Here is a 26,335-nt window from a genome sequence, read left to right as displayed (position 1 = left end):
AGAATGTTGGAGCGTAAGGAGTGGAGGAGGGAGAACTGAAGATCAAAACAATGGCAGTTGTGGCAACTAAGTATGAGGTGGAAAGAGCTGAGTGGCAATGAAGATCTGGAGACAGATGAAGGTGGAGAAGAAACGAAGGAAAAAGGTGACAGCAGGAGTTACAGCGGAGGTGGCAACAATGAGAATGATGAAGCCACAAGGAAGACAGGAGAAGGTACTGTTTGAGATTTTGGAGGTGCAGGCAGAGCATCTCACCAGCCTGATTGCTGTCTTGAACCAAAAGACTTGGGATTGACTTACTGGGTTGAAGAAGGGTATGAGAACTTTTGGAAGAAATGAGCAGAGAAGTGTGGGAGGGAGGAATTAAGAGGGATAAAGTTAATGGGGGAAAAGTCAAGAGAAAGAATGATTATAGTTCAAATGTACACAGATTTACTAGAGGTGAAAGACATAGATGGATGGGAAAGTGTGTCCAAAGGGTAATGTTGGTAGAGAAAGTAAGAGACAAATATCGTATCTGGATGGGGTCTTGAAGGGCACCAATGATTACAAGCAGATGAGTGGAGCTCAGGTGGGGTGCTGCACCTCCCATTAGTGATCCAGATTGGGACACACCAGGGTTTTATAATTTTCTGCATCTAAACAGTGCAGCAAATTTGGGAAAGTTTTGGCACCTGTTCACACACTGTCCACTCACAGTGTACTACAGATGTGAAAGGACGAGCATGCAACAGCAGAGTGCCAGGAGTTGCTAAAATGAATTATTTGTAAGGGAGAGGGACTCTTGTATCCTAGGTGCCCAAAGCCCTTGCAAGTGCAGTCAGTCCCCCTGAGGAATAGGCAAACCTAGAGGAGAAGAGGAGAGAAGGGGTTTGAATACTGAGGTAGAAATGGTGGAAGAAACCCTGCAGGAGGGTGAAACAGAGGAGGAGGGCAACATTTCTGTGATCGAGGCAGTGCAGGAGATAGGAGATGGAATGGAAGGGAGGGCAGAAACAGCAAACAGCTCAGACAAGGAAGTGCGGGGGTAGGGAAGAAAGAACAACAGAAGTGGAGATGGAGCAAGACAGAGAACCAGAGACACAGGCTGGGAAAAGAAAGAAAACGCACGGGCTGAAGACCAGGAAGTAGAAACTTGATCATGAGCGAGGTGAGTTGGAGGAAGAGCTAGACAGCAGTTTCCTGCCACTAATGCCTCTGGGCTCCAAGAGACAAGAAGGCAGGAAATGACGGGGAGATGGGAATATAAAAGCCTTCCTAAATGTGAAAGCAACCTGGCAGCTTGCAAAGGCTATAGGGATGTGAGTGAGGAAGGGGGAGGAGTTGACCACTGAGCAGTAGCACAGACTAAGCTTGAAGGAACCGGCACACACAGTTCAAGGCAAGCATGGATGAACCTTAAAGGGACAAGCCCACTTAGTTTAAAACGAGCATAAATTACATTGAAAGTAGTTTTGCTCAACATCAGAAATATCTGAACAAGGAAAAGATGGGAACAGGTTGAATCAGTGTTGAGCCAAGTAAGGACAGACATAATCTGCCCATAAGAATGCGGTATACCAAGGAAGAGGGATTATAAACACTTTTGAGAGAGAAGTTGGAGATGGGGACCATCCTGGTGGTCAGGGACAAATGAAAATAAAGTGGCAAGGGTAATAATATTATTCAAGAACCCAGAGCTGAGAGCAAAGCAAGTAGCAGAAGTCATCAGTGGCAGATTGCAAGGAATGATAGTACTGGGGAAGCAACATTAGAAATTTACAATGTATATTCACCTGCGGAGAGGAAGGGAAAGAATGTGCTACTTAGAAAGCTAGTGATTTATGTGGCTGGAGGGAGACAGTGCATAATAGTGGAAGACTTCAATTGTGTAATTAAAGTCAGCGACAACAGGGGAAGGAGGAAATGGCGCTTGAGATGGGTCATCGAGACTGTTAACAAATATAATAGAAGAGTCACTAAGAGATGTGTGGGCAGGGGAGAAAGTTTTCACTGGACCAGACCTCAGTGGAAAGAAACTATCAAAAACTGACTTTGTGTTTGTATCAAAAGAAATAGGGATAAGGAAGAAAAACCATATGTGGGTTTTAGTGATCACCAGATGTTGAGTTGAAAATAAGTCTTGGTAAGGGCCTCATGAGAGGGAAGGGACATTGGAAGCTAAATGTATGGCTGTTACAAGACGAAGAGATATATCAAGTGTACATGAGGCATAACAAACACTGAAGAAATATTTTGGGAGTACCAGAGAATAGTGGGAGATGATGAAGAAGAAAACTATAGAATTCTTGAGGAACGAAGGCTAAAAATACATGGGGAAAAGAACCAAAGAGCTAAGAGAGCTGCAAAGAAAGATGCAGGAGCTGCTAAAGGAAGCCACAGAAGGAAGATGAGTGACAAGAGGTAGAAGAATCCAGGCAAGAGTTAGAAACCTGGTTTAAAAAAAAGAGAGAGAAAATGTTCTTGGCACAAGCACCGTGGGTAGGAGAAAACGAAGAGTGATCCCGGTACTTTTTGGCCAGGGTGAAGGCGGGAAAAGGAAAGCTTAAAGCATTGGGTGACACAATCCTTAAAGAATCTTAACGAAGGTGAAACAAATATAATAATATATAAGCTTAAAGGAAGTGGAGGAGTATTAAAACCTTAAAAAGAGGGGAAATCACCCGGAGCAGACAGACTGCCTATGGGATATTACAAGAACTTTTGGGCATGGGTAGGGAGCGATATAGTGGCAGTGTTTGAGGATACAGCAGAAACAAGAGAGACGGGGAAGGATTTTACAAGAGGCATTGTGATCTTACTCTTCAAGGAAGGGGAGAAGGAACTCCTGAATAACAGGACGGATTACGCTCCTTAATATGGATTATAAATTAATGGCCAAGATGCCGGCTTTGAGGATGAAGAAAAACCTGAGGAAGATAATACATGAAGACCAAGTATGTGCGGCACCAGGTAGAATGATCTCTGAAGCAGTCAGAGTGATCAAAGATACACTATTCTGTATCCAGGAGGAAAACAAATACAGCTATAGTAAACCTAGACTTAGAAAAAGCATATGCCAGAGTAGATCATGATTACATATTTGAGGTGCTAGGAAAAATGGGGTTCCCAGAGAAATTATTATGCTGCGTAAAGTTGTTTGTATAGAGAAGTGGACAGTCAAGTCCAAATTAATGGGATCTTAAAAATCCATAAGGGGTGCCCCCTGTCGCCACTATTTGTGTACAGCATGAAACCATTCACACAAAGAATAAGAAAAGACAAGGTCCTAAGTGGACTAAATATACCAGGAGGGGGTGAGGTGAAATGCATACTATACATGGATGATATAAATATAGTACTTAGAGAGACTTTTGATTTGAAAAAGATCAACAGAGTATGGAGATGTGACGGGGGCTAAACTAAATAGATTGAAAAGCACCATAGTGGGAGTGGGGAACTGGGAAGACTTGGAGAAGTTGAGCCTTCAAATGAGAGAAAGAAATCAGAGTGTTAGGGATCATGATAGACGCTGAAGGAAAAGATAATACAGCATAGGAAAAGGTGATGGCAAGGTTGTGACAAACACTTGGATTATTTTATATTTATATACAGGAATTGTATTCCCGCTGATGTGGCGGCAGATGGCAAAAGGACAGGAAATGTGTATGTTTTTCAGGAATGCTGAAAGACAGAGATTGGCTAGAGCTGAACTATACAAAGCAAAAGGGGTCGGGGCTGCCAGATTTGGGATTGTTTGTCTATGTGAATTATGTTAGCGCGACATTCAAGGCAGTAGCAGAGGGAAAGGGAAATGTATGTATTGGGGTAATACAGCATATATTGCCTCATTTCATGCAGTTGCAATTTTGAGGAAATGGGAAATATATCAGATAACTTTTTAAAGTCCATGGGCATGGAAATCACTGATTCATTACATTAGGGTAGAAGGATTCACAGAGAGATATAAAATAGGCAGCATTGGGTTGGAGGTTCAGACGGATCATACGAAATTGATGAAAGCAGTAAGGGAGAGAGAGGGGATAGTGCTGGAGGGAAACTTCACAGAAGGACAAGTGAAGAAAGTGTGGGGACTGGTGGTGGATAAACAACTAAAATGCGAACAAGCTGATTTAATGTGGATGGTTGTGAGAAATATCTTGCCAGTGAGAGAAGTGCAACACAGATGGGCCTTGATGAGGTCATCAGGGTGCCCAAGGGAAAGGTGTGGGGAAGAAGAAATGGTGGGACGTATTTTAGGAGTGTACATATGCAAAAGGGGTGTGGGAAAGGATTACTGCTTTCTGAGCGTCACTGAAATAAGCCTGTTATTAGTGTGGAAGATGGTACTATATGGACTCATACCAAAGGGACTGGAGGAAGTGTTGTTAAGGCCTTTATTAGCATTTGTTAAAACTAATTTATGGAAAATAAGAAACCTCTACGTGTTTAAGGAGTTGGCTTTCACTGAGTTCTTGGACCTGGGGCTGCATGAATTGAAGTACTACATCAATCGGGACAAGGAAGAGATAGGAGAAGTGGAGGAAAAAGTACTGGACACGCTTGTTTCACTAAACCACCAGAGAGGACTGATGGGAGGGGTGGAGAGTTTCAGGTGGTGGAGTTCTGTACGACGAGAGAGAATGCTGTAAGGGTTTGTTTTTTGTGGGAAGTTGATAGATGTTTAAGGGTTTAATATATGTAGTTGTACGTTGTTTTATATATAGTTGTTTCTGTGATATGCAGTCTTGGTAAAAACAAAAATGCTCAATATGTGTAGCATTGTAACTGTAGGGCAATAAATGTGTTTTTAATAACATTTGTAAAAAAACTCCAAAAAATCAGGTTCTCATTGACATCTTGGCCTTTTGGCTAGGATCAAGTATTTTTCACACTTGGGGGAGGGTATTAGGGCTGGTTCTAGCTCACCCAGTGCTGGCCTGGTGTTTGCAGTACCTGCAGGTCAGGTGCCAGTTCTCTGTGGAGGTGCCTGTTCTCTGCCAGTTTTTTGCACATATGCAGTGTAATGATAGGCAAAGTATTTAATGATGTTTCCTCCTATGCAAATGTAAGACGAGGGGCGTTTTCCCACTTTCTGATGGGGTGGGGGGCGGATCTTCTCTTGTATTTGAATAAATACGGTAGTTGCTCCTTGAATACTGTAGGAAGCTTAATTTCATGGCACAGCTTTTTATCCTTGTTTAGAGGCTGCCAACTTTTTAAATTATAGTTGTGGATGCGAGTGTCTAGTAGTGTTTCCCAGACACGTTTTTAAATAATCCTCCTACCCAAGTTACTCAGGAATTCTTTTGTATACTTAGAGATTTCATAGATTTCATAGACATTTGGACTGGAAGGGACCTCGGAAGATCATTAAGTCCAGCCCCCTGCCCAAAGGGCAGGAAGTCAGCTGGGGTCATAGGATCCCAGCAAGATAAGCATCCAGTTTGCTCTTGAAGGTGTTCAATATAGGCGCTTGAACCACCTCCGGTGGCAGGCTGTTCCAGACCTTGGGGGCTCGGACAGTAAAGAAATTCTTCCTTATGTCCAGCCTGAAACGGTCTTGTAGTAGTTTATGACTGTTCGACCTAGTCGTCATCCCTTGGGGCGCTTTGGTGAACAAACGTTCCCCCAGATACTGGTGGTCACCCCTGATAAACTTGTAGGTGGCCATCAGATCACCCCTGAGCCTGCACTTTTCCAGACTAAAGAGCCCCAGGGCTCTCAGCCTGTCATCGTAGGGTCTGCTTCCCTGACCTCTGATCATACGCGTGGCTCTTCTCTGGACTCTCTCAAGCTTCTCCACATCCTTTTTGAATTGTGGAGTCCAAAACTGGACATAGTACTCCAGCTGCGTACAAGGGGAGAATGACGTCCCGGGATTTGCTTGAGAAGCATCTATGGATGCAAGCCAGCGTTTTGGTTGCTTTACTAGCTGCAGCATCGCATTGCAGGCTCATGTTCATCTTGTGGTCAATGATGACCCCCAAGTCTCTTTCTTCCATAGTGCTAGCCAACATAGCACTGCCGAGCCTATAAGGATGCTGCGGGTTTTTCTTCCCAAGGTGGAAAACCTTGCATTTATCGGCGTTGAACACCATCAGATTCTCATCCGCCTACTTGCTGAGCCTGTCAAGGTCAGCCTGGATCACCCGCCTGTCTTCTGGCGTGTATGCTTTTCCCCAAAGTTTGGTGTCATCGGCGAACTTGGCCAGTCCGCTTCTGACTCCAGTGTCCACATCATTAATGAAGATGTTGAACAGTATGGGTCCAAGGACAGAGCCTTGGGGGACCCCACTGGTCACAGGACACCATGATGAGTGACTTCCATCAATTACTACCCTCTGGGTCTGACCACGGAGCCAGTTTTCCAGCCAGTGGATCATGGAGGACCCAAGGCGACAATTGGCCAGTTTCACCAAGAGGTGATCATGGGAAACCAGATCAAAGGCTTTTTTGAAGTCAAGATATATGACATCAATCTCTTCTCCCTTGTCCAGGTGATAGGTCACCTGGTCATAGAAGGAAATTAGATTGGTCAAGCAAGACCTACCCGCAACAAACCCGTGCTGGCTATCCCTTAAGATGTTGGCGTCGGCCAGTCCATTAAGGATGGCCTCTTTAATAAACTTTTCTAAGATCTTCCCTGGGATAGAAGTCAGGCTGATGGGCCTATAGTTAGCTGGATCCACTTTCCTCCCTTTCTTGAAGATAGGCACCACATTGGCTTTCTTCCAGTCTTCGGGCACTACACCAGAGCGCCAAGAGTTTTCAAAGATCCGTGCTAGAGGCTGGGCTATGATGCTCGGCAGCTCCTTGAGTACCCTGCGGTGTATATTGTTAGGGCCGGCTGACTTGAAGGTATCCAGCTTCTCAAGATGTTCCTTCATGAGGTCAGCATTAATGGAGGGCAGGGGATCACCCTCTCCCGGACTTCCCTGTCCCGTAGCGGGCATGAGCATCCCATGGGACTGATGAAAGACCGACGCAAAATACCCATTTAATAGGTTGTCTTTTTCCTGGGTGTCAGTTGCCCCAACTGATTAATATCATGAATAAGTCTTCGTTTTTGTTATTGGACAATGGGACATTTATTTCATTCAGTTTCTACTTAGAGGCTTCAAGCTTTTAATGCATTAAGAAACCTCATCCATATGTCTGAATTCCTGGGTCACAGAGGAACTCACCCTGTTATGTTATGCCACGAACTGGAATATTTGTGGATAACAATATGCTCAAGAATTCAGCTGTGTCGTATGTAACAGCACAACACTAGGAAACAGCACACCATAGTATTTTTTTTCTGTAACAGAAAATGGCACAGGTTCTTAATTAAATGGATAAAGTAAAAAGGCTACAGTTTATGACCTTTGGGTTCCCGTGGTTAATTTTGTTTAATTTGCCAAACTTGTACTTAACTCCTCTTCCCCCGATGATATGTGAATATTGCAGCTTGATTGCACCCTTAATAAATATTATTGCTTGCATTCCTTTATCTTTGATTTATTATTATAAACTACTATGCACGCTCCTAAGATGCCAGCTACTGGAAGGTCTGGGTTCTTCTAGGCTGTGATCCAGCAAAACACTTAAGCATGTGCTTAAGTGCTCTGTTGGATCACAGCCTTATTTTCCTATTTGTTATTATCTAGGTACTTGTACTTTCCTCAAACTTTTCTTCCCTTGACCTTTTTCAGTCTACTACAATAGATTCAGAGGGAAAAATAATCTAAATTAAACATTGCATTTGTACTATCTGTGTCAACACTGCAGCCATTCCTATAACAACTTGCTCAGTACGCTTCAAAGTCTGTGCAGCGCTTTATCTGGGATAGACTTCGAAAGTTGTTGTGCTGAATTTTTTTTAAGGTAGCAATGCAGAATTATCATAATGAGTTTGTGAATCTAGTAATTGTGCATGCACAAGCAATTTGGACATTTGCATAGCAATCCAGCAATTGCACTCAAATGAGCTTAGTTGCTTTCAGATTCAGCCCTCCCCTCCCTCCTAAAAAAAACAACAGGTTCAATGTGTTCCTTTTACCCTTAAGTGATATGATGGACAAGGATAGTTGAACCAAGACTTAGAAGTAGGAACAAAACATTTTTAAAAAATCCTGTGGGCTGGTGTTGTCCCTAACATACTTATGTTGAATTGTAGAGATACCAGTTTTAAACATATGTCTGTTCATAAAGATAGTGGAGTGAGGCTTGGCTTCATTTTCAAATTGTTTTTGAAGAAAACTGTTTCTTGTAATCGGATAAGTTAACTTTTTTTGGAAGATGAAGCTGTTTGTGGCTTGCTTTTTGTCATGTTCTGATGAAGCAGCCTCAGTCTATACTTACCATGATCTCTTGGTCTCAAGATTGATCACCAGGTATTAATTTCAGGACAGAAGCTTTTATCTTTCACATGCTGCCAGTCAGAAGGAACAGGGAAGGTGATGTATCTAAGATTGTTAAATACATGATGAACGTGTTGTGCTCTCTACCACACATTACATTTCCTATGTGGACTAGGGCTGACATGATTCTACTTATTACAGGCATCCTTCTGTGGAACTTTTATTGGTTTTTCACTTTGATGTAGCTTGTTACAAGGAGTCCATTTCAGTGGTAAAGATTTACACATGTTTTAATTCTGAATTTGAATCTTGAATTAGTAGCCCTAAAACTGATTTATACCATAGTACAGTCATTTGTCTTTGGCAGTTTCCCTCTCTAGTTGAAACCATGCATGATATTAGTGGGAAGAGATGGGGAAGTTTAAAAAGGTTATCAGTTTGTTAGGCACAGTGTAAGAGCCTAACGTGAAAACCAGACAGACACTTATTTATATTAACTACGTGTCAGTATATTACGTACATCTCATTTACTTTGCTTTTGCTATGATATATTGGAAGGGATTGCTAACTTTTAGCTTTGTTCCTGTAAATATTTAAAATGTTTATATTAATGTAAAGTCTAAACTTAGTTTTAAATGTAGGTGAAACTACATTCAAAACTAAGTTTAGACTTTACATTTCTTTATTATTTAGAAATAATTTGTTCTTGGTTAAGTGGGTTACTTGAAGAGAAGTTTTCCTTTGAAATGCAAGAAAAATGTCTTCAGGTTAGCCTATACTTTATACAAGTCTTCTTAAAATTATTAAATTTGTTACAAACAGCCTGCATTCTGCCATAACTTTTAGAAAAGCTCTCTTGCTTTAGCGAATGGAACACACATTCACAACCAAATATGGTCTTGAGGAGCAGACCAGGCTATATTTTAAATGTAATCCAAAGGAATAATTAAATTAAAATTATAGAGCTCAAGTTTGCTGCCTTCCTCGTAGGTGGAAACAACACAAACATTTTCTTCAGCTAGAAAATGCCCTCCCACTTCTTTAATGTGTGGAGTCTTTAATGGAATAATAATAACTAGCAAACCTATAGAGTTGAGCATTTTTCATGTTACAAAAGAGAATTATATTCCTGACAGTGCTTTCCTAGAAGAAGATATCAGACATTTTTCTAATGTGTGTTTAGGTCATTCTAATCATCTTAACCAAATCCTACTCATTTTCATAAGCAGAAAGGGGCAAACCAAACAAATGACTGGTAGAAATTGTGCAGTAAGTCAATAATTATTAAATAGAACTTTAACAAAAATCTTTTGCATTTCAAGCCCTTGCATTTTCCAAAGGCAATTCACCCCTCTCTGGAACTACGAGAGAGGTTATCTTTTAAAACCTGTTCTTCCAATAGATTTATTCTTGATGGCTTATTTTAACAATTTGTTGCTGTGTAAGGCCCTAGCAGGCAAGTTATAAATGGAGCCTCCCTTCTATATGTAGCAGCAATAGTAGAAGAAGCAGGGTACTGTCTGGCCTCTCTGATCTGACCATAGAGGTATTATTTTTATCCCATATTGGCAGTGCCTTTATCTTTTCCACTGGAACATCAACATTTCAACAAAAGGCTACCCCAGACACTATAATCTGATTTGAAGACCATGTCTCATCATCATATGTCTAATGATGACAGTTGTTAAATCTTCAGGGAAATTTAGTCTTTCCTGCCTGGAAAGACTGGGTAATAAACAGAAGGGGCAATTTAAGAGAAATTATGCAAGCTCCTGGATGTGTAAGTTTTCCTAATGGGCAAGCTGAACCAATGAAGTATTTGTGTGTACTGGATCTTTTTAATGGGGGTTCTTTTGGACATACATGCATAAACAAGGCAAATCTCTCAATACTAGTCATGGGAGAGTCTCTGGGGTGCCTTGAGATTCTTTTAAGGGTTCCAGGTGGTGCCTTGCAATGTTAGCATTGTTAGGCATGCAGACATAATTCCCTAGATAAACAGAGATTTAAAATAGAAATCCCTAGTGTCAAAACCCTTCTGAATTGGTGTGGTCTGAGTTTTTTGCCACAGAAGAATTGCTTTCTCTATTTTTTTCCTATAGTTAAAAAGCATGTGGAAAAATAAGAGCTGACATTTTCTAGGGGGTGCCTTTAGACTAACAAGGGGTTCTTTGAGTGTAAAAATATAGAGAAACATTGGCCTAGTGGCTTTTTGCCACCGTTTCCTTCTTGTCCCAGCTTTGGTGACAACTGGGACATAGTTCCTAGAGCTTATCTCAGGACCCAACTATTACATTTGCTCAGGATTGCCAGCATGCAGCAAATATCAGCCCTTATGACAGCAGGATATGGAATAGGTATGCCAGCAGACAGAGGTGACCTGAGCAGGGTGCAGGGCCCCAGATCTGAAGAAGCTGCGACTGCCAGTGGCCAGCTCTGCACCCCCACTGCTCTGCCCGGCTTCGTGGGGTCCCCCAAAGCACAGGGTCCAATTTGTCCCCTCTAGGTACGGCCCTGCCAGCAGATTCAGGATTCATTTCTGAATTGCCCAGGGATTCCTGAGATACTCTTGGCACCTGAAAGCTAGGTCCACGCTGCGGGTCACTGAACACAGAACTTAGTGCAGGCCCCAAAGCCCACACTTAGATAATTAGGTGGCTAACTTGTATTGTGTTGCAGTCTGCCACAGCTAGGTTGGGTAGCTCTGCGACTTTCAGTAATTGCAGTAACTGCAATGAAGATATACTTTGGTAGCTTTGGTTATTTGTGTACAAATAACAGAAACAGGGCTAGGGGAGGTAAAAATTGCATTAAAAATGACCACTTGATCTAAGGTAAATAGGGATAAATCCTTTTCTTCTTTCAGAGTAGCAGTTCTTGCATCTTCAGGAAGTTAACTTTTTTCAGCTGGTGTCAGTAATGGGTCATCATTGTCATAGCAGGAATACTTAAGAAACAGTATTTATATTCAAGCACCAGATAAAACATGTTAGGCACCGTGTGAACAAGAAACAGTAGCCCACAAGCCAAGAGCTTGCCATCTAAAAAGTCAAGTCAAAAGATGGAAGGAAAATGCAAGTAAGCAAGAAGAGTGGTTAAAGTGATAACTGGAACAAGTCTTGTTTCACGTTTTTTTCAAAGGAAAAAGGGAGTTCAGTTCAGAATCTGACAATTGTTCTGCAAGCATATGTTGGAAAAGGGCAGTATGTTGATGTGAGGTCTGTCCAGAAAAGTTCACCAGACCCTAGTACTGGAATGGTCTGGTTAGAGGTATCATAATCATTTTTCCATAAATGCTTCAGTTATTTCAGAAACCTTCCATATCATGGCAATCAGTAGACAGACATGTCAACTACAGAGCCCAAGGTATCCAAGGAAGCCTGAGTCCTCGCACCACTTCCCACCTTCTCTACCTTGGAACCAGATGTCTGACACTTGTTTCACAGCTTGATAGAATTTTTATATAGAAGTGTATGCACACACACAACTTGATATGCCCTCAAAAAGGACTTACTGGTGGCAGGACTAGGAAAGATTCAGAGACCTACAACAAGAATGACTGAAAAACCTCCATAAGATGAAACCAGAAAAACTGAGATTTTAATAAGAGGGAAGGAGAAGTTTTAATGAAGGAAGTAAATGAAGGAAAATAAAATGAAATAATGGTTTAGGAAAGGAAATTAGTGCATTGCTGTTTACCATTTTACCGCTTGCATTTGTCACTCAACTAGTGTGGGGGGTAGGGGATGGGGGGGACAAGCATGCTGGGGGCGGTAAGGGGCAAGCATGATCCGCAGGAGCAAGAGAGGACAGATGGCATCTGCGGGATGTATGGGGCAGGTGGGATCCACAGGAAGGAGCCAGGTGGCATCCACAGGAGTGATCATGGGGGCAACCAGGGTCTGTGGGGCATTTTTGGGAGCTGGGAGGGTTTGGTGGGATCAGGGGGCTCATGGGATCTGCAGGGGTGCTCGCAGTGGGACCAGTGGCTATTAGAATCCTGACCCCTCCCAGTGAACCTACCCCCCATTCCTCCTGCCCCTCTCCATACCAGGGCTGACTTGTTTGACTCCTGGCAGCAGCAAATGCTGATAAATCCAGTACCTAGAGCAGCTTGAGGGTTGAGGGGGGAGCTGGCTGGTTCCTGGGGGGAGGAAGGGGGTAAAAATAGCTTGGTACCAGGGGGGGAGGGCAGGAAAAGTGCAGCCCCAGGACTGGGGCCAGTAGCTGGGCTTTCTCAGCCTTGGGGCTATGCAGGTAACTGTACTGAAGTTCCATTTACCAGTCTAACCTGATTCGATTAAGTCTGAACTTACATTGATTCAAGTCTGTCTTAGACTGGGTTCAGACATTTTTAGACTGGTCTGTGTGAGTGGAACTTCTGTACAGTTACGGGTTTAGATTGATTTCAGATCACTGAGACCAGGTCTAAGTGAAAGGTCTGCACTGGAGGTGAACTAAGATTGGTTGCCCATTTTTAACTCAATCTAACCTTCCCCTAACCCTTGCAAATGTCTGCATTTAGATCAGATTAATAATAGAAGTCTTGCTTCACTCTTGAATATTCTGGAGTTGCATGTTTGTATAAATGATAGTTTGTTTAATTTATTAATTAAATGGCCTTGAAGTCATAGTTCTGGATTTGATTCCTGTTTTGCTTGGCAATGTACCAATCATTATGATGTGCACACATCAAACTTAAGTATTTATATCTAGACTCTGGTCTAAGCCTGCTGCCTAGGGGAGACTGTCCCCCAACCACTTTTCCCTTCTTCCCCGCCCCTCCCTCCCCAACCTTCTTTAATATATCTTGTTACTGTCCCTCCTTCTTCCTTATCTTTATGCTGAGCCCATCCATTTTTCAGGCTAGGAAGTATGTTTTGTACCCTTCCCATCTGGTATCTAGCAATATTGGGCACAGACTATTTTGAAAGACAGCGGTGAGGGGCAATGCTGTGATGATAAAAAGTGAAAATTTCTCTCCTGAAAATGCCTGGAGAAGCCGAGGGATTGAGTTTCCTGCTAGTTTGCTGTTTCTTGGGAGTTACATTTTCATTTGCGCTTTATCTTGTTAATATCTTTGAATTCTGAGGCATCACTAAATCCCAGCTGGAATGTAGAGAGAGCATTTTTTCTCTTGTTTTTCTACCTTCTGGATATGTATAGTCAAGTACATGGGTAGTTGGTAGGAAATGGTGTTATGAGTGGTCATGACATGTGTCTTCCATTTGCTTTTGGCTAATTTTTCCTTTCCTATGTATACTGAACTGCAAGGAAGTTGAGACGGCTATGCCTAATGCTTGCTCAGCAACTTGCTTGCATGAGAGCACTCTGACTTAATGGAACAATCAGCGATGTAGGTTTTGTACCAAGCCGAGATAAAATCTTACTGTCTTCCTTCAGAAAATTGTGGAGCGCAGCACCCTTTTGCCTGTGGGCTCTCTAAGGCAGCAAGCAAGAAATATAAACACGAGCTGAAATATAGAGTAGTCATAATACAAGGCTGCAAATGAATTTGTACTGAATTGGGGGCAGTGTGCACGAGAACCCTGCTGATTTGCTTGGCATGATACCTTTTTCTGAGAGAAAATTACTATAGTGTGTTTTTTTTTTTTTTAATTATACAGTCACAGTAAAAACAGAATGGTTTAAACAATAAAAGCTGTAATGCTGATTGCTTGCAGATGTGTAGTGAACTGGGGGCACAATAAATGAGAGATTACCTCCCTATTTTCCTGGCATGGCCACCTGCCTTTGAGTGTGAGGAATGCCGTGCTGGATAGAAATAATTGTATCACAATAGAATTGCCAGGAGGGAAAGCTGGAATGCTGGTTTGCTTGCTGGCATGCGCTGAATTAGGGCTTTTGGCCTCCTAGCATTGAGAGCTCCAGAGAACCGCTATAAATTTGTCAGTTGAAAGGTAAAGTAAAAATCGTCCAAAACCTCCCTATTTGAATATCCATCCGGTCATCCGAGAGTATGTCATCACAGATTTTGTACTCTATTGCTGTTGGAGCCCTAAGAAGATACTGTTCATGTGCTACACTGCAGTTCCTGTCTTACTGACACTATGTCTTAACTAACAGTAGGTAGGACTGTTCCTTCTGATACTGTACTAAACCAATGCGGGCATTCAGGGGCACTGCGTGAATAATTTAAGAGACACATGTAGCCTTTTTTCAGTTCATGAATTATCCACGAATGGATTTAGATTTTTCCGACTGTTTGCTTGAAGTTCTTCTGACACTTCATGAAAACATATCAGCCTGTACTTATTTATTTATTTTGCAAACTATCCACTTCATCTGGGTCTCTTCCTGGGTGGTGTCTTGGTGTACACATGACATCCTGATTTTCAGAGTGGTATTTTTGTTCTCTAATGTGATAACAGCAGCTCACCTTGGAGATCTTGTTTCTTTAAAGCAAAATAGTGAAACCAGTGTACAACTCTAAAGTATGTTCACTCAGATTGGTTTATCTTATGTTAGTAAATTACTAATTTAAGTGAGGATGTTCATTTTACAAATAATGCAGAATGCTAACTATGTCATATACTGTCCCACTTCAGTTTTATATCTTGCTGCTTCTTTTTATAGTGTTTAAAGAACATTTTGTATATCTAAAATATACAATTTAATGAAAGCTGAAATTTAACTATCCAAGCACAGACATTTTCCTACGCTATAAGAAACGTTAAGGTGTTATCCCATTTCAAAGAAAAAGCTTTTACAATTTATTTTTAAACTTTTTATTAACTTTTTCTAGGTTGGTACAGAGGTTATACATTAAGAAAAAAATCAAAAAAGGTAAGTGTTCTGTTTCATACTTAAATTCATTTTCTTTTGTAATGTAAAGCTGTGTTATAATTGCATAGTAGACTAAATTCTATAGTGGAATTTACTTTGTTAAATAGTCAACTAAGAACTTTTATAAAACTTAAATTCTAGTTAATCTATTAAATGCTGACAGTGTTGGCTTCATGTTCTGTTAAATAATGCATTGCTCATAAAATGCAATTACATCTTGGAAAGTTATAAGCAGACTTACATTGTGATTTTCATCCATTCTGTGTGAAAGATGGAGTAATCTTGCTTTGTGCAATGTAATTTTGTCTTGTTAGGTTTTAAGTGTGCATAAAGGGCTGTTGTTTACAGCAGTCTTTCCAAAATAAAAAGGAAACAGCTGAAATATTGCTTATAATGTTGCACTTTAAGTTTTAGGGGTTTATTTTATAGTAGCAATTAGCCAGAATTAAAGATTTATAGTCCTGATTTTTTGCTTTAAAAGAAAAATGCTTAAAAATTAACATGTTTGCATACAGAAATGAACTCTGAGTTCTCTTCCTCATCAGTGGCTTTTTTCATGTCTAAAAATGAAAGGTAATTACACATTGGCTAGGGACAGAAATTACACACAAACTAGTATAAGTGATTAGACACCAGTTCAAATGTAACACAACAGAAGTTCAGTGCACATAAGCCACTTTCAAAATGTCTGAAACTGGTTTAAGATATACGTAGATGGATGTAGTAACAGACTGAACTGATTTAGCTTAAATTGGTGTATTGAAATTCTGTCCCAGATCCCTTATAGAAGTTAATTCACAGTCCCCCAGCATCCCAGGATGCTTTGCACCTCCCCTGCAAACCCCTGGCAGGGTGGGTGGGCTAGCCTTAAAGATTCATAGATGTTAGGATCGGAAGGGACCTCAATAGATCATCGAGTCCGACCCCCTGCATAAGCAGGAAAGAGTGCTGGGTCTAGATGACCCCAGCTAGATACTCATCTAACCTCCTCTTGAAGACCCCCAGGGTAGGGGAGAGCACCACCTCCTTTGGGAGCCCGTTCCAGACCTTGGCCACTCGAACTGTGAAGAAGTTCTTCCTAATGTCCAGTCTAAATCTGCTTTCTTGGTCCAAGTTGCCTGCTTCAGCCAAGCAGGGAGGCCTGCACTTGTGCCCCCTGGCTTCCTGCCTGAGCTAGTGCAGTTGCATTTCTGGAATCATAGATTCATAGATGTTAGGGTCGGAAGGGACCTCAATAGATCATCGAGTCTGACCCCCTGCATAGGCAGGAAAGAGTGCTGGGTTTAGATGACCCTAGCTAGTTGCCTATCTAACCTTCTCTTGAAGACCCCCAGGGTAGGGGAGAGTACCACCTCCCTTGGGAGCCCATTCCAGACCTTGTCCACTCTAACTGTGAAGAAGTTCTTCCTAATGTCCAGTCTAAATCTGCTCTCTGCTAGCTTATGGCCATTATTTCTTGTAACCCTTGGGGGCGTCTTGGTGAATAAAACCTCACCAATTCCCTTCTGTGCCCCCATGATGAACTTATAGGCAGCCACAAGGTCACCTCTTAGCCTTCTCTTGCGGAGGCTAAAAAGGTCCAGGTTCTCTAGTCTCTCCTCGTAGGGCTTGGCCTGCAGGCCCTTAACCATACGAGTGGCCCTTCTCTGGACCCTCTCCAGGTTATCCACATCTCTCTTGAAGTGCGGCGCCCAGAATTGCACGCAGTACTCCAACTGCGGTCTGACCAGAGCTCAATAGAGGGGAAGTATCACCTCCTTGGATCTATCAAAAGTGAACATCTGTTTACTTGCTTTTTGGATGAACCAACACAGCTTAGACTAACCTGCAAAGATTGAATTGATTCAGCCTTCAGCTTTTTGACCATCTGTACTTTAGTCATGGAGTTCTGTAGTACGACCTTCCCACTTCCTAACCAGTCCACTCTTTGGTTTTTCATTTTATTTTGATATTTTCTCTTTTGGTGATGCATGAAATTCTTTAGGAAGTACATTTCAAGAACATGCCTAAGTACTAATTAGGCACTCATGTTGACTTAAATTAATTCCAGGTGCTGCTACATTTTTTTGCCTGCAGCTAATGTCCAGGACTGCTTCTCAAGCTAATATAATTTCTTCTGTTTTGAAAGAGCCTGCTAATTTGAGAGAGTTGTTTTATCTTTTAAAAGGGAATTCTGGTAGAACCTTTTGAGTAGGTGAGTGTAGGAGAAACTCACTGTGTTAAATGAAGTAGTGTGTTTTGATATTACATTGATGCAGCATTGCCAACTCTCATGATTTTTGGTGCTGTTCTTAGTCTGTGCTTCGGGAACGTAGTGTTTCCCAAAGCGTAGGCATGTAGACATTCCCAAAATGTAGACGTTAAGAACAATGCCAGAAATCATGAGAATTGGCAACGTTGTTGATATGGCCCGTAATAAGAAAAGCTTCTCAATATTGACTTTGTTAATAGATGATGTGTTCTTATTCTGTCTCTCTGTCTTTGCTCCCCCCACCTCTTCACTTCCTCAGGATTTATAGCAAAGTAGTAGGTGGAGAACCTCTTTTTCATCAGAATATGTTGATCTCATTCCCTTCTCCCCAGTTTTGTTTTTTAGATTGTCCAGCTGAACTTTGCAGTTCTCTGCCCATTCCATCTTTGCCTTTCTGAGGCTCTCTTTTCTCAGAAATATCTCTTGTTAGTTCTTGTGACACTTAGTATTCTTCCCTGCTTTTATGTTTGCCCTTCAGTTGTGACTATTCACTCCTTTCCACCCTTCCCTCTTTTAACCCTAGTGTCTTTGGCATTCATAGGACTGGGAGATTAAAAGGAAAGTTTATCATTTGAATGCAGATTACACAATTGCCCATCTGTACAAAGTAATCATTGTTTGTATTAATATATAGAAATCTAAGACAGAGATCTATATTGCATCAAAGAAAGCAAAACTTCCCAGCATTCTATTACATATAGAGTTAGGTTTAACTGTTCCCTAAAAGCTTATCTACCTTTTGAGACTCAGTCTAAGCATCTTTGAGTTGATTCAGAAAAGTCAAACACAGGCAAAATTCTTGTGTGTTTAGTTTCAGTTTCTAGGGATTTTGGATGTTAAGGTTACAATACTTTCACCATAGTTCTGAATTAAAAACTCTGGGAGTTTGTTTTCTAATTCTTTATTTTAACTTAAAGTTTATTTTGATGATGGGGTAGAGTCAAGTGAGTGGTAGGAAATTTGTTCTACAACTTTGCTAAAGTCTGTATAGAATTGGTCTCAGGGGCCCTCTCTACATGTTGCATGTATTACACAATTACCTGGTTAATTGCGCAATTAATTCCAGCCACATGTGCAAATTAACTATCACCCCTTAAAAAGGTCCAACCAGCTATAAAGCTAGAGCTGGAAAATATGTAATTTTTATAGCTAATTTCTATCCAGCCTCAATTTGCATCTGTAAGCTGTGCCCCCCACAGCTGGAAGCCCTGTCAGCTGATGGCGCTCCCAAGCATAGGCACTTCATGCATCCCTGCAGCTGGGAGATGATAGCTGATGCAGTCTCCCAGCTGCAGGGGTTCTCCATGCACTCATACAGCTGGGAGACCACAGATAATGTGATCTGGGCACCCCATGTCCCACACGAAAGACTTCAGTTGATGTCATCTCCCAGTTAGAGGAGCCCTGGGTGCCCCCATGGTTGGGAGGCCCCATCAGTGAGGAGGCTTCCCCTGCACCACCAATGAGGCATGGTGGGATCTAATTTACAGTCCCACAAGCATGCTTCCTTCCATGTCTAGAGGGGCCCAGAGTGCAAGTATGCGCCCTTGTTACCTGACTCAGCCGCCTTTATTTGGGTTATGTGAGGCCTAGAGATAGTGTTTCCTATAACTAGGAGTCTGTTCTGGTAGACAGATAGTGGGAAGATCCTGGGTCAGGAGAAGTATAACTTTGGGGTAGATGCAGCATCTTATAGCAGGAATAGAAATCTTGGGAAGGAGAGGTTTTAAGAAAGGCAGCAACAGAATCTCTGGATTTGGGAAGAAGTGGAATAATCAATGCAGAAGGTTTGTCTTGAACTGTTTTAATAATCTACCAGACCTAAAAGAAAAAGGTTTTAATAGTGTCTGTATGCACGCATACTCTTTGTGGAACTGAGCTAGGAAAACTGATGCAGTAGGAATGTGACTAGATGGACAAGTGGAACCCACACAGATCATGCATTTTTGTCTGAGGAGCTATTCCTGCTCAATTGTGAAATTTTGAAAAGAATATTAGTTGTATTGTTATGAGAGTTTGTTTCTGTAATGCTGTTTATGAGAGTATGTGTAAACTGGTAATATGAATGTGTGACTATAGCTAACCAGGAATGTGCATCTAGTTACTCAGAATAAAATTAACTTTTCTCTCTCCAAAGGGCATATTTCCTACAACTTACATTCACCTTAAAGAAGCCATAGTTGAAGGAAAAGGGTGAGTGGAGACTTGGCTTAAAAGACTCCAGTTCTTTTATGTTTATGTAGTTGTAACTTTATTGCATTCATTGGGGGAATAATATTTCATTTTCAGTTGACTGATGAACTGATGGTCTAAATACTTTTTTGGGGGATCAATTCATACATCTGAAAGTGAGAGGCTAGTCTAACTACTTGCATAATGCAGGTAATAGCAGTTTCATCTGTACTGATTACTATATTGACCTGAATAGGTAGGTACAGTAAAACTCTTAGCTTGATTTAAACTTATTTAATTCCTTGATAACTTATTCAAATGGAAAATAATTACCATAAGTATTTCAAAAACAAAGACAAACCAGAAGTCTCATTTCAGTTTTTCTGATTTCAATTTCCGGCCATTGGAACTCATTTGCAGGCCTGTCTGAAATGTTTGCTACTATCAGATACATTCTCCTTTTGCAGACGCTTATGGGTGATACTCAAGTCACGTCTTAACCTTCTCTTCAATAAATTGAGTAGACTGAGCTCCTCATTGTAAAGGGTCTTTCAGACCACAAATCAATCATCTGTACTTTGCTGAGAAGCAGTTCTACCAAAGTTGTTATCTCTATTAATGAGCCACAACATTAGGTTTTGTGGTGTTCCTTTCACTGTCCTAAACTTGCTCGAGTGCAGACACTTTGGCCTTTTCTGTTAATACAGTGGTTGTTAAATTGCTGTGTTGATATCTGAAGTTATTTCCTACATAGTGGCCATGGATATGAAAGGTCACAAAACTGGTGTCAGAGATGGCATTAAAAATATATTAGTGAAACAAAAAAATGTTGAGTGGAATTGACAAACGATCAGCCGGGTATGAAATTAGGTGAAAAAGATTAAAATTTCCTCCTTCTTTACTGATTTATTTTTATATTCTGTTAAGTATGTAAATGATAACACTGCTAATCATATGATTACTGCATAATGGCATCTTTCTTGCTGATTACAAAACTACCTCCAAGTACTCTACTTTTGACATATTAAAAGGTCTATCTGTTGTTTTATATTTGGATGATGCATAATTTTAAAGGAAGTCATTTAGATGGGTAAAAACTCTCAAGAGCTGCAAGCCAGGCTTTTTTTTTTAATGTATTTTGCTGAAAGTATATGCTTAATGTCATGGCACCGTACATGCTAAATACCTGTTTTTCATCCTGATTGATAAATCTAAGATATAAAAAAAGCCCTAAATAATATTATGCCTACTTTACTATTAGTGTTGTAGAAAGGACACCTAACATTCTCAAAAATATGAAGTAAAATACTCTTGTGAATATTATGTTGTAAGTTGCCACCAACATTACATGTTTATATTTCATTATATGAAAGTTGAGGGTACTATAATAAAATATACAAAGAAAGCCACAGTAATAATATTCAGCTTTCATGTAGCATTTTTCACTGAGAGATACCATAGCTCTATACAAAGAAAGTCAGTTTAGCTATTCCTATTTTACAGGTGGGCAGACTGAGGCCAAGCGCCTTGCCCAAGGTCACACCAAGTTAGTGGCAGAATTTGGCATAGAACTCTGGTCTTTCAGGTTACACCCAGGTGCTCTGTTAGGCCACAGTGATACATGCAGTGCCTCTTTTTTATATATGTATGTGATGCATCCTTTATATTTTGTAATATGGTGGCACATGTTCTTTCTTTATTGTGGCAATATTGAATTAGATTTGAAACGTGCAAATTACTTCTACAAGTTCTATCCATATTAATGATTTTGCTATTCTATCAAAATGTTTTTGAAAAATTTAGACAGCATGAAACTGTTATACCCAATGAGCTCCCGCTGATTCAGGAAGTTACCACAACATTACGAGAGTGGTCCATAATATGGCGCCAGCTATATGTTGTAAGTACATCATATTATTTTTAAATCATATAAAATATTATGGATTTCAGTTTGGGAAGTAGGAAAAGTTGTCTTCTTGCATTAGAAACGTAAAAACTAGATATGCCAAAATTTAAGAACAAACAGAATGTAAGGCATGGGGAATTTGTTTGCATATATTCACTCTTTTTCCTCTAAAGGTTTAGGCAGAGGTTACATTTGTCCGGCCACATCAGCTGTTTTTGGCACAACAAAAACAACTGTTCACACATTCATGCTGTTTGTCACGCTAAGAAAATGGTTGATGTGCCATAAAAATGGCAGATTCTTGACAAAGAAGCTGCTGTTTCAAACAGCAACTTCTTTGTCTTTCAGGGACCAGTTTAATGTTTGGACAGAGAGACCCCCACTATCCTACAGTGATCCTCCTCCTCTTTTTCAAAGGGAAAGGAAGGAGGGAAGAAGAGCAGCTGGTTCTCTGACAGCCCACTCAGTGGGGAGATGTCGAGGAACCCTGACGTGATCAGCTTCTAGGAAACCCTGTCTTGGTTGTGGCTTGGTGGCAGTGGGGACAAGGCTGTAGTAGAGGCAGAGGCTCTCAGGCAGCAACAACCTTTGCTCTTGGGCTTCTTACAAACTGTAAACTTACCTGCTGCCTGGAGAGGTGCAGCAGGGCAGGAGGAGGAGCCACTGGATGCTGGGGGGGAGCCAAGCAGTATCCAGGCAGCTATGGCAGCAGCTTAGCTGGGAAGCTCTATGTGCTGGCTGGGGCTGGGATGGTGCTAACTGGTCGGTGCGGGTGGGAGCATAGTATGGGCTGGATACAGTCGATTGGTAGATACAGCAGACTGGATACAGTCGTTTGGTGGATGCCCGCCTGTGGGCCAGATCCAATCAGTTGGTGGGCTGGATCTGACCCATAGGCTGTATTTTGCCAATCCCTAATCTAACATTTATATTTTAAAGTTAATAGCCCTAGAAGTAAAATACAGATAACTCCTAAACATAGAACCACAACAGCGGGCCTTTCAGAAATGAGAAGGCAGACTATAGATTTGTAGTTTTAAAGCTAAAGGGATTAGATCCATCTTTTCTGATCTCATCACAAGTCACTCTGTTTCAACCAATTATTCTTGTATTGGGCCTAATAACTTTTGTTTGACTAATGTGTATCCATCAGAAAGATACTGAGATGAAGAACCCATTGCTTTCCTTGCTAGTTTGTAATGTTCATTGTGATAATTTTTTTTTGTTACCTTCTTATTTGAGGTTGCTGGGCTTTTAACTTCCAGCCACTGGTTCTTGTCATAGTATATTCTGCTAGGTGAAAGTACCCTTTCATATTAAGTATTTTCTCTCTTAAAAGGTACTGTAATCTAGTCACTTCTCAGTCTTTGTAAGAAGATAAACATATTGAGCTCTGTACGTCTTACAATAAAGACTTTTTTACAGCCCTTAAGTTATTTTGCTCCTTTCTGCACCTTGTCCAATTTTTCAGCGTCCTTCAAGATTCTGGAACCTTGATCATGTAATTAGCCCTTCTTGTCTTTGAGAGAGAGGAAGGGGGCATGAGTGGATTACCTAGGCTCAGGGAGTCAAGTTGTGATTCAGAAAGTGGCTGTCTTCCCTTTTGGTTATTGAATCAATGACAAAGCATGGTATTGTGGAACATCATGAAGCTGTCTTATGGATGAGAAATAATTAAATTCTGATTCCTTTTAAGTGGGATGATGGCAGATCAATTAATGTATCTCACAACAGTTTTGGAAACATGAGTTCAAGGATTTTAAGATCTTATGTCTTCTCGTCCTGAAGGGCTGGAAGTGGTATTCTCTCCCTTTGTATGTCCAGAAATTACTCCTCTGTTGAGAACAGAATAAGTGTTGTTGCAGCCCTGGTAAACTATACTGTATAGTATACTGAAAAGCAAGGTATTTTTTCATTGTAGATTGGTTGAATTCACTTTCAGTGCTTTCCTATGGTTTTTCTCTTTCTACTCTTGGACTATGTGCTACTAAAAACACTATTTACACACTGAAGAAGTAATATAATATTACCAATAATAATGTAGTAGTCCAAATTCACACTGTTAAAATCCACATTTGTGTCTTTTTCTCCTGTTTTAATAAGGTTGTGCTTGGATTATTTGAGGAGGAAAAAAAAGACTGACCCTTGCACCCTCCACCTCTATATAAACCAAAAGATGTCTTGTTACTGATAGTGAATCATTAAGTATCCTGATACAACTAAATATCAGGATACGTAACATCCTGATACATTAAATCGCTCTTGAATTAATCATGGTTCATAGTTAAAGGATCCTAAAGTTACACTCTTAAAGTTGCATTTAGATACCTAAATAAGTGTTTTTCAAAATGTGTGAGAATGTGACAGTTTCCAGGGAAGGAACAACCAAGTGGTTAGCATTAAAACCAAACTTTTAGACACCACTTTGAAGCTCTTGGCCCATGTGTTTAATTTGGCATGCATGTATAACTAAAAGAGTCTCACTTATTTAGGTTTTTAAGTAATGTTTATTTAACTATTGTCTTTCCAACAGCAAGATAATAGAGAAATGTTTCGCAGTGTGCGACATATGATATATGATCTTATTGAATGGAGATCTCAAATACTCTCTGGAACTCTACCCCAAGATGAGCTTAAGGAACTGAAAAAGAAAGTGACTGCCAAAATTGATTATGGAAACAGGTTTGTGATAACTAAAAGTTTGTATTTTTGGGAGTGGAGGGGGAAGGAGGGTGGGGGGAGAAGATATAACTTGGTATAGAGCAGGTATGTATGAAGAAAGTAAATCTTTAAGTAGTACTAGTAGTTTTAAGTAAGTCTTTTACAGCAAGTCAAAATGGGATTTAAAAACATTTTAAATATAGTACAAATTATAACATGAAGACTGGAATTTGTCTATTAAGCTGTCACATAAACTTGGTTATATCGTCAGTTTGGTGTCAGATTAAAGCTATGATTTTTCAGGTCAATTGAGAAGTGCAAACATTCTATTCATTCAAGATGTCATTTAAGCTTTCTTTGCCAACACAACATAAATGGCTCTTGCCTTTCTAGCACCACCTGATGTTTGCGCTCCGTTGTTGTTTATGCTGTGTTTCATAGTCGGTAGGGTCAGAAGGAAACTGAGCAGATTATCAAGTCCAACCCCCTACCATGGGCAGGAAAGAATGCTGGGGTCAAACGACCCTGGCTAGGTGATTATCTAGCCTCCTTTTGAAGACCCCCAGGGTAGGAGTGAGGTCCACTTCCTTTGGAAGTTGGTTCCAGATCCTAGCCGCCCTGACTGAAGTAGTGCTTACTGATATCTAGCCTGAATCTACTCTCAGTCAATTTATGGCCATTATTCCTCATCACTGCCAGTAGTGCTTGGGGAAGCAGGGACTCCCATAGCCTCCTGGTCCCCCTTGTCCAGTTTGTAGATGGCCACCAGATCCCCTCTCAGCCTTCTCTTGTGAAGGCTGAACAGGTTCAGGTCCTGTAGCCTCCGCTCATACGGCCTGCCTTGCTGCCCCCCGGTCATGCAGGTGGCCCTCCTCTGGACCCTCTCAATGCTGCCCACATCCCCTCCTGAAGTGCGGCGCCCAGAACTGGATGCAGTACTCCAACTGCGGCCTGACCAGTGTCGCATAGAGGGGGAGGATCACCTCCTTGGACCTGCTCGTGATGCATCTGTGGATGCATGACAAGGTGCGGTTAGCCTTCCTGACTGTGTCCCCACACTATCGGCCCATGTTCATTTTGGAATCAATAATGACTACAAGATCCTTTTCTGTCTCTGCACTGACTAGAAGGGAGTTCCCCAGGGTGTAGGTCTGCTGCTGGTTCTTCCTCCCTAGGTGCAGTACCTTACACTTGTCAGTACTGACAAGTGTTACAGTATTTGGCTGGGAAATGCAGGTTACTTCATTGTTCTTTTTACTTAGGTAGAATTAGTAGTCAAATAAATGTCATAGATATCCAGGAGGTATGAATTGATCCCAGAAATGGTACCTAAATAATGACAAATGTGTAGTGGAGCATACATCAGAAGTAACTCAACTGAAATGACTTTGATAAAGGTAAACCTCTTAACTGTTTGGGTGACAAGAACCATGCATTTGAAAACTTAAATTTTTAACTGCAGATCTAAATAATTGTACAGTAAAAAGGATGCTCTGCTACCCAATTATGCTTTCATTTTTTAATTGAAAATGAGCAATCTTACCATCATCTTAAACAAGAAGTGCAAAATTGCATTTTGAATATTGGAAGGGATGGGTAATCTATGTTTATTGCACTTTTGGGAAATGAAGACTGTTCAGCAAAACTGCCTTTAAATGCCCCTGTGGTATGATTATCTCATGAGAATTCAGCTATCTTTGCTTTGTTATTTAAATACTGCAGATTCTGCAGTTCTTATGCTCACATACTTTATCAGCAAAAACAGCGATTTAAAAAAAAAATCACTAATTCCATTCAGTAAGTAATTTGGTATTTATAATCCAAGATATGGACTGTTGTACCCAGTAGACAATTAGCCAGATGTTGTTGATATTATTTGTTTGGCTACTGTATTTTACCATCTGGCTAAGGAGTTGGTTAAAGTTATTCTGAATAACCTCCAGATGCTCAGTGTTCAAATACAATAGCGCATCTTGTACTATGCTTTTTATTCATAATGTTCTGATAGACTAATTAAGTGATCAGAGCATTCCCTGAAGAGTATGGGAGAGAATTGAATTTGAACTTTTGAGTAAATATTCAGAACAAAAAGGGTGTAGTGCCTTTTTAGTGTAGCCATATACTGCATTTTGTCTAAAGTGGCACAAAAATTACTATTTTCTTTTATGCATCCTGCAGATATCCACTAGACTTAATAAAATTGCTTTTTCTGTT

General features: G+C 40.8%; 1 protein-coding gene across 7 annotated transcripts in view; it reads left to right on the top strand.

Annotated features, from left to right (window-relative positions):
- The window catches only part of DOCK1 (dedicator of cytokinesis 1), a 555,371-nt gene that overhangs the window by 56,454 nt on the left and 472,582 nt on the right, over positions 1-26,335 (top strand). For all 7 annotated transcript variants that reach the window (XM_059730036.1, XM_006259204.4, XM_014611383.3 and 4 more), the window contains 4 exons: positions 15,091-15,131; positions 19,520-19,575; positions 21,358-21,454; positions 23,994-24,142. In XM_059730036.1, the coding sequence (XP_059586019.1) occupies positions 15,091-15,131; positions 19,520-19,575; positions 21,358-21,454; positions 23,994-24,142 (343 nt within the window). The remainder of the gene's footprint in view (positions 1-15,090; positions 15,132-19,519; positions 19,576-21,357; positions 21,455-23,993; positions 24,143-26,335) is intronic.

Source organism: Alligator mississippiensis, chromosome 6 (assembly GCF_030867095.1).
Source record: "Alligator mississippiensis isolate rAllMis1 chromosome 6, rAllMis1, whole genome shotgun sequence".
In the NCBI taxonomy this organism is placed as follows: domain Eukaryota; kingdom Metazoa; phylum Chordata; order Crocodylia; family Alligatoridae; genus Alligator; species Alligator mississippiensis.
The sequence above is the reverse complement of the archived record's forward strand: the minus strand, read 5'-3'. Positions and strand labels throughout refer to the sequence as shown.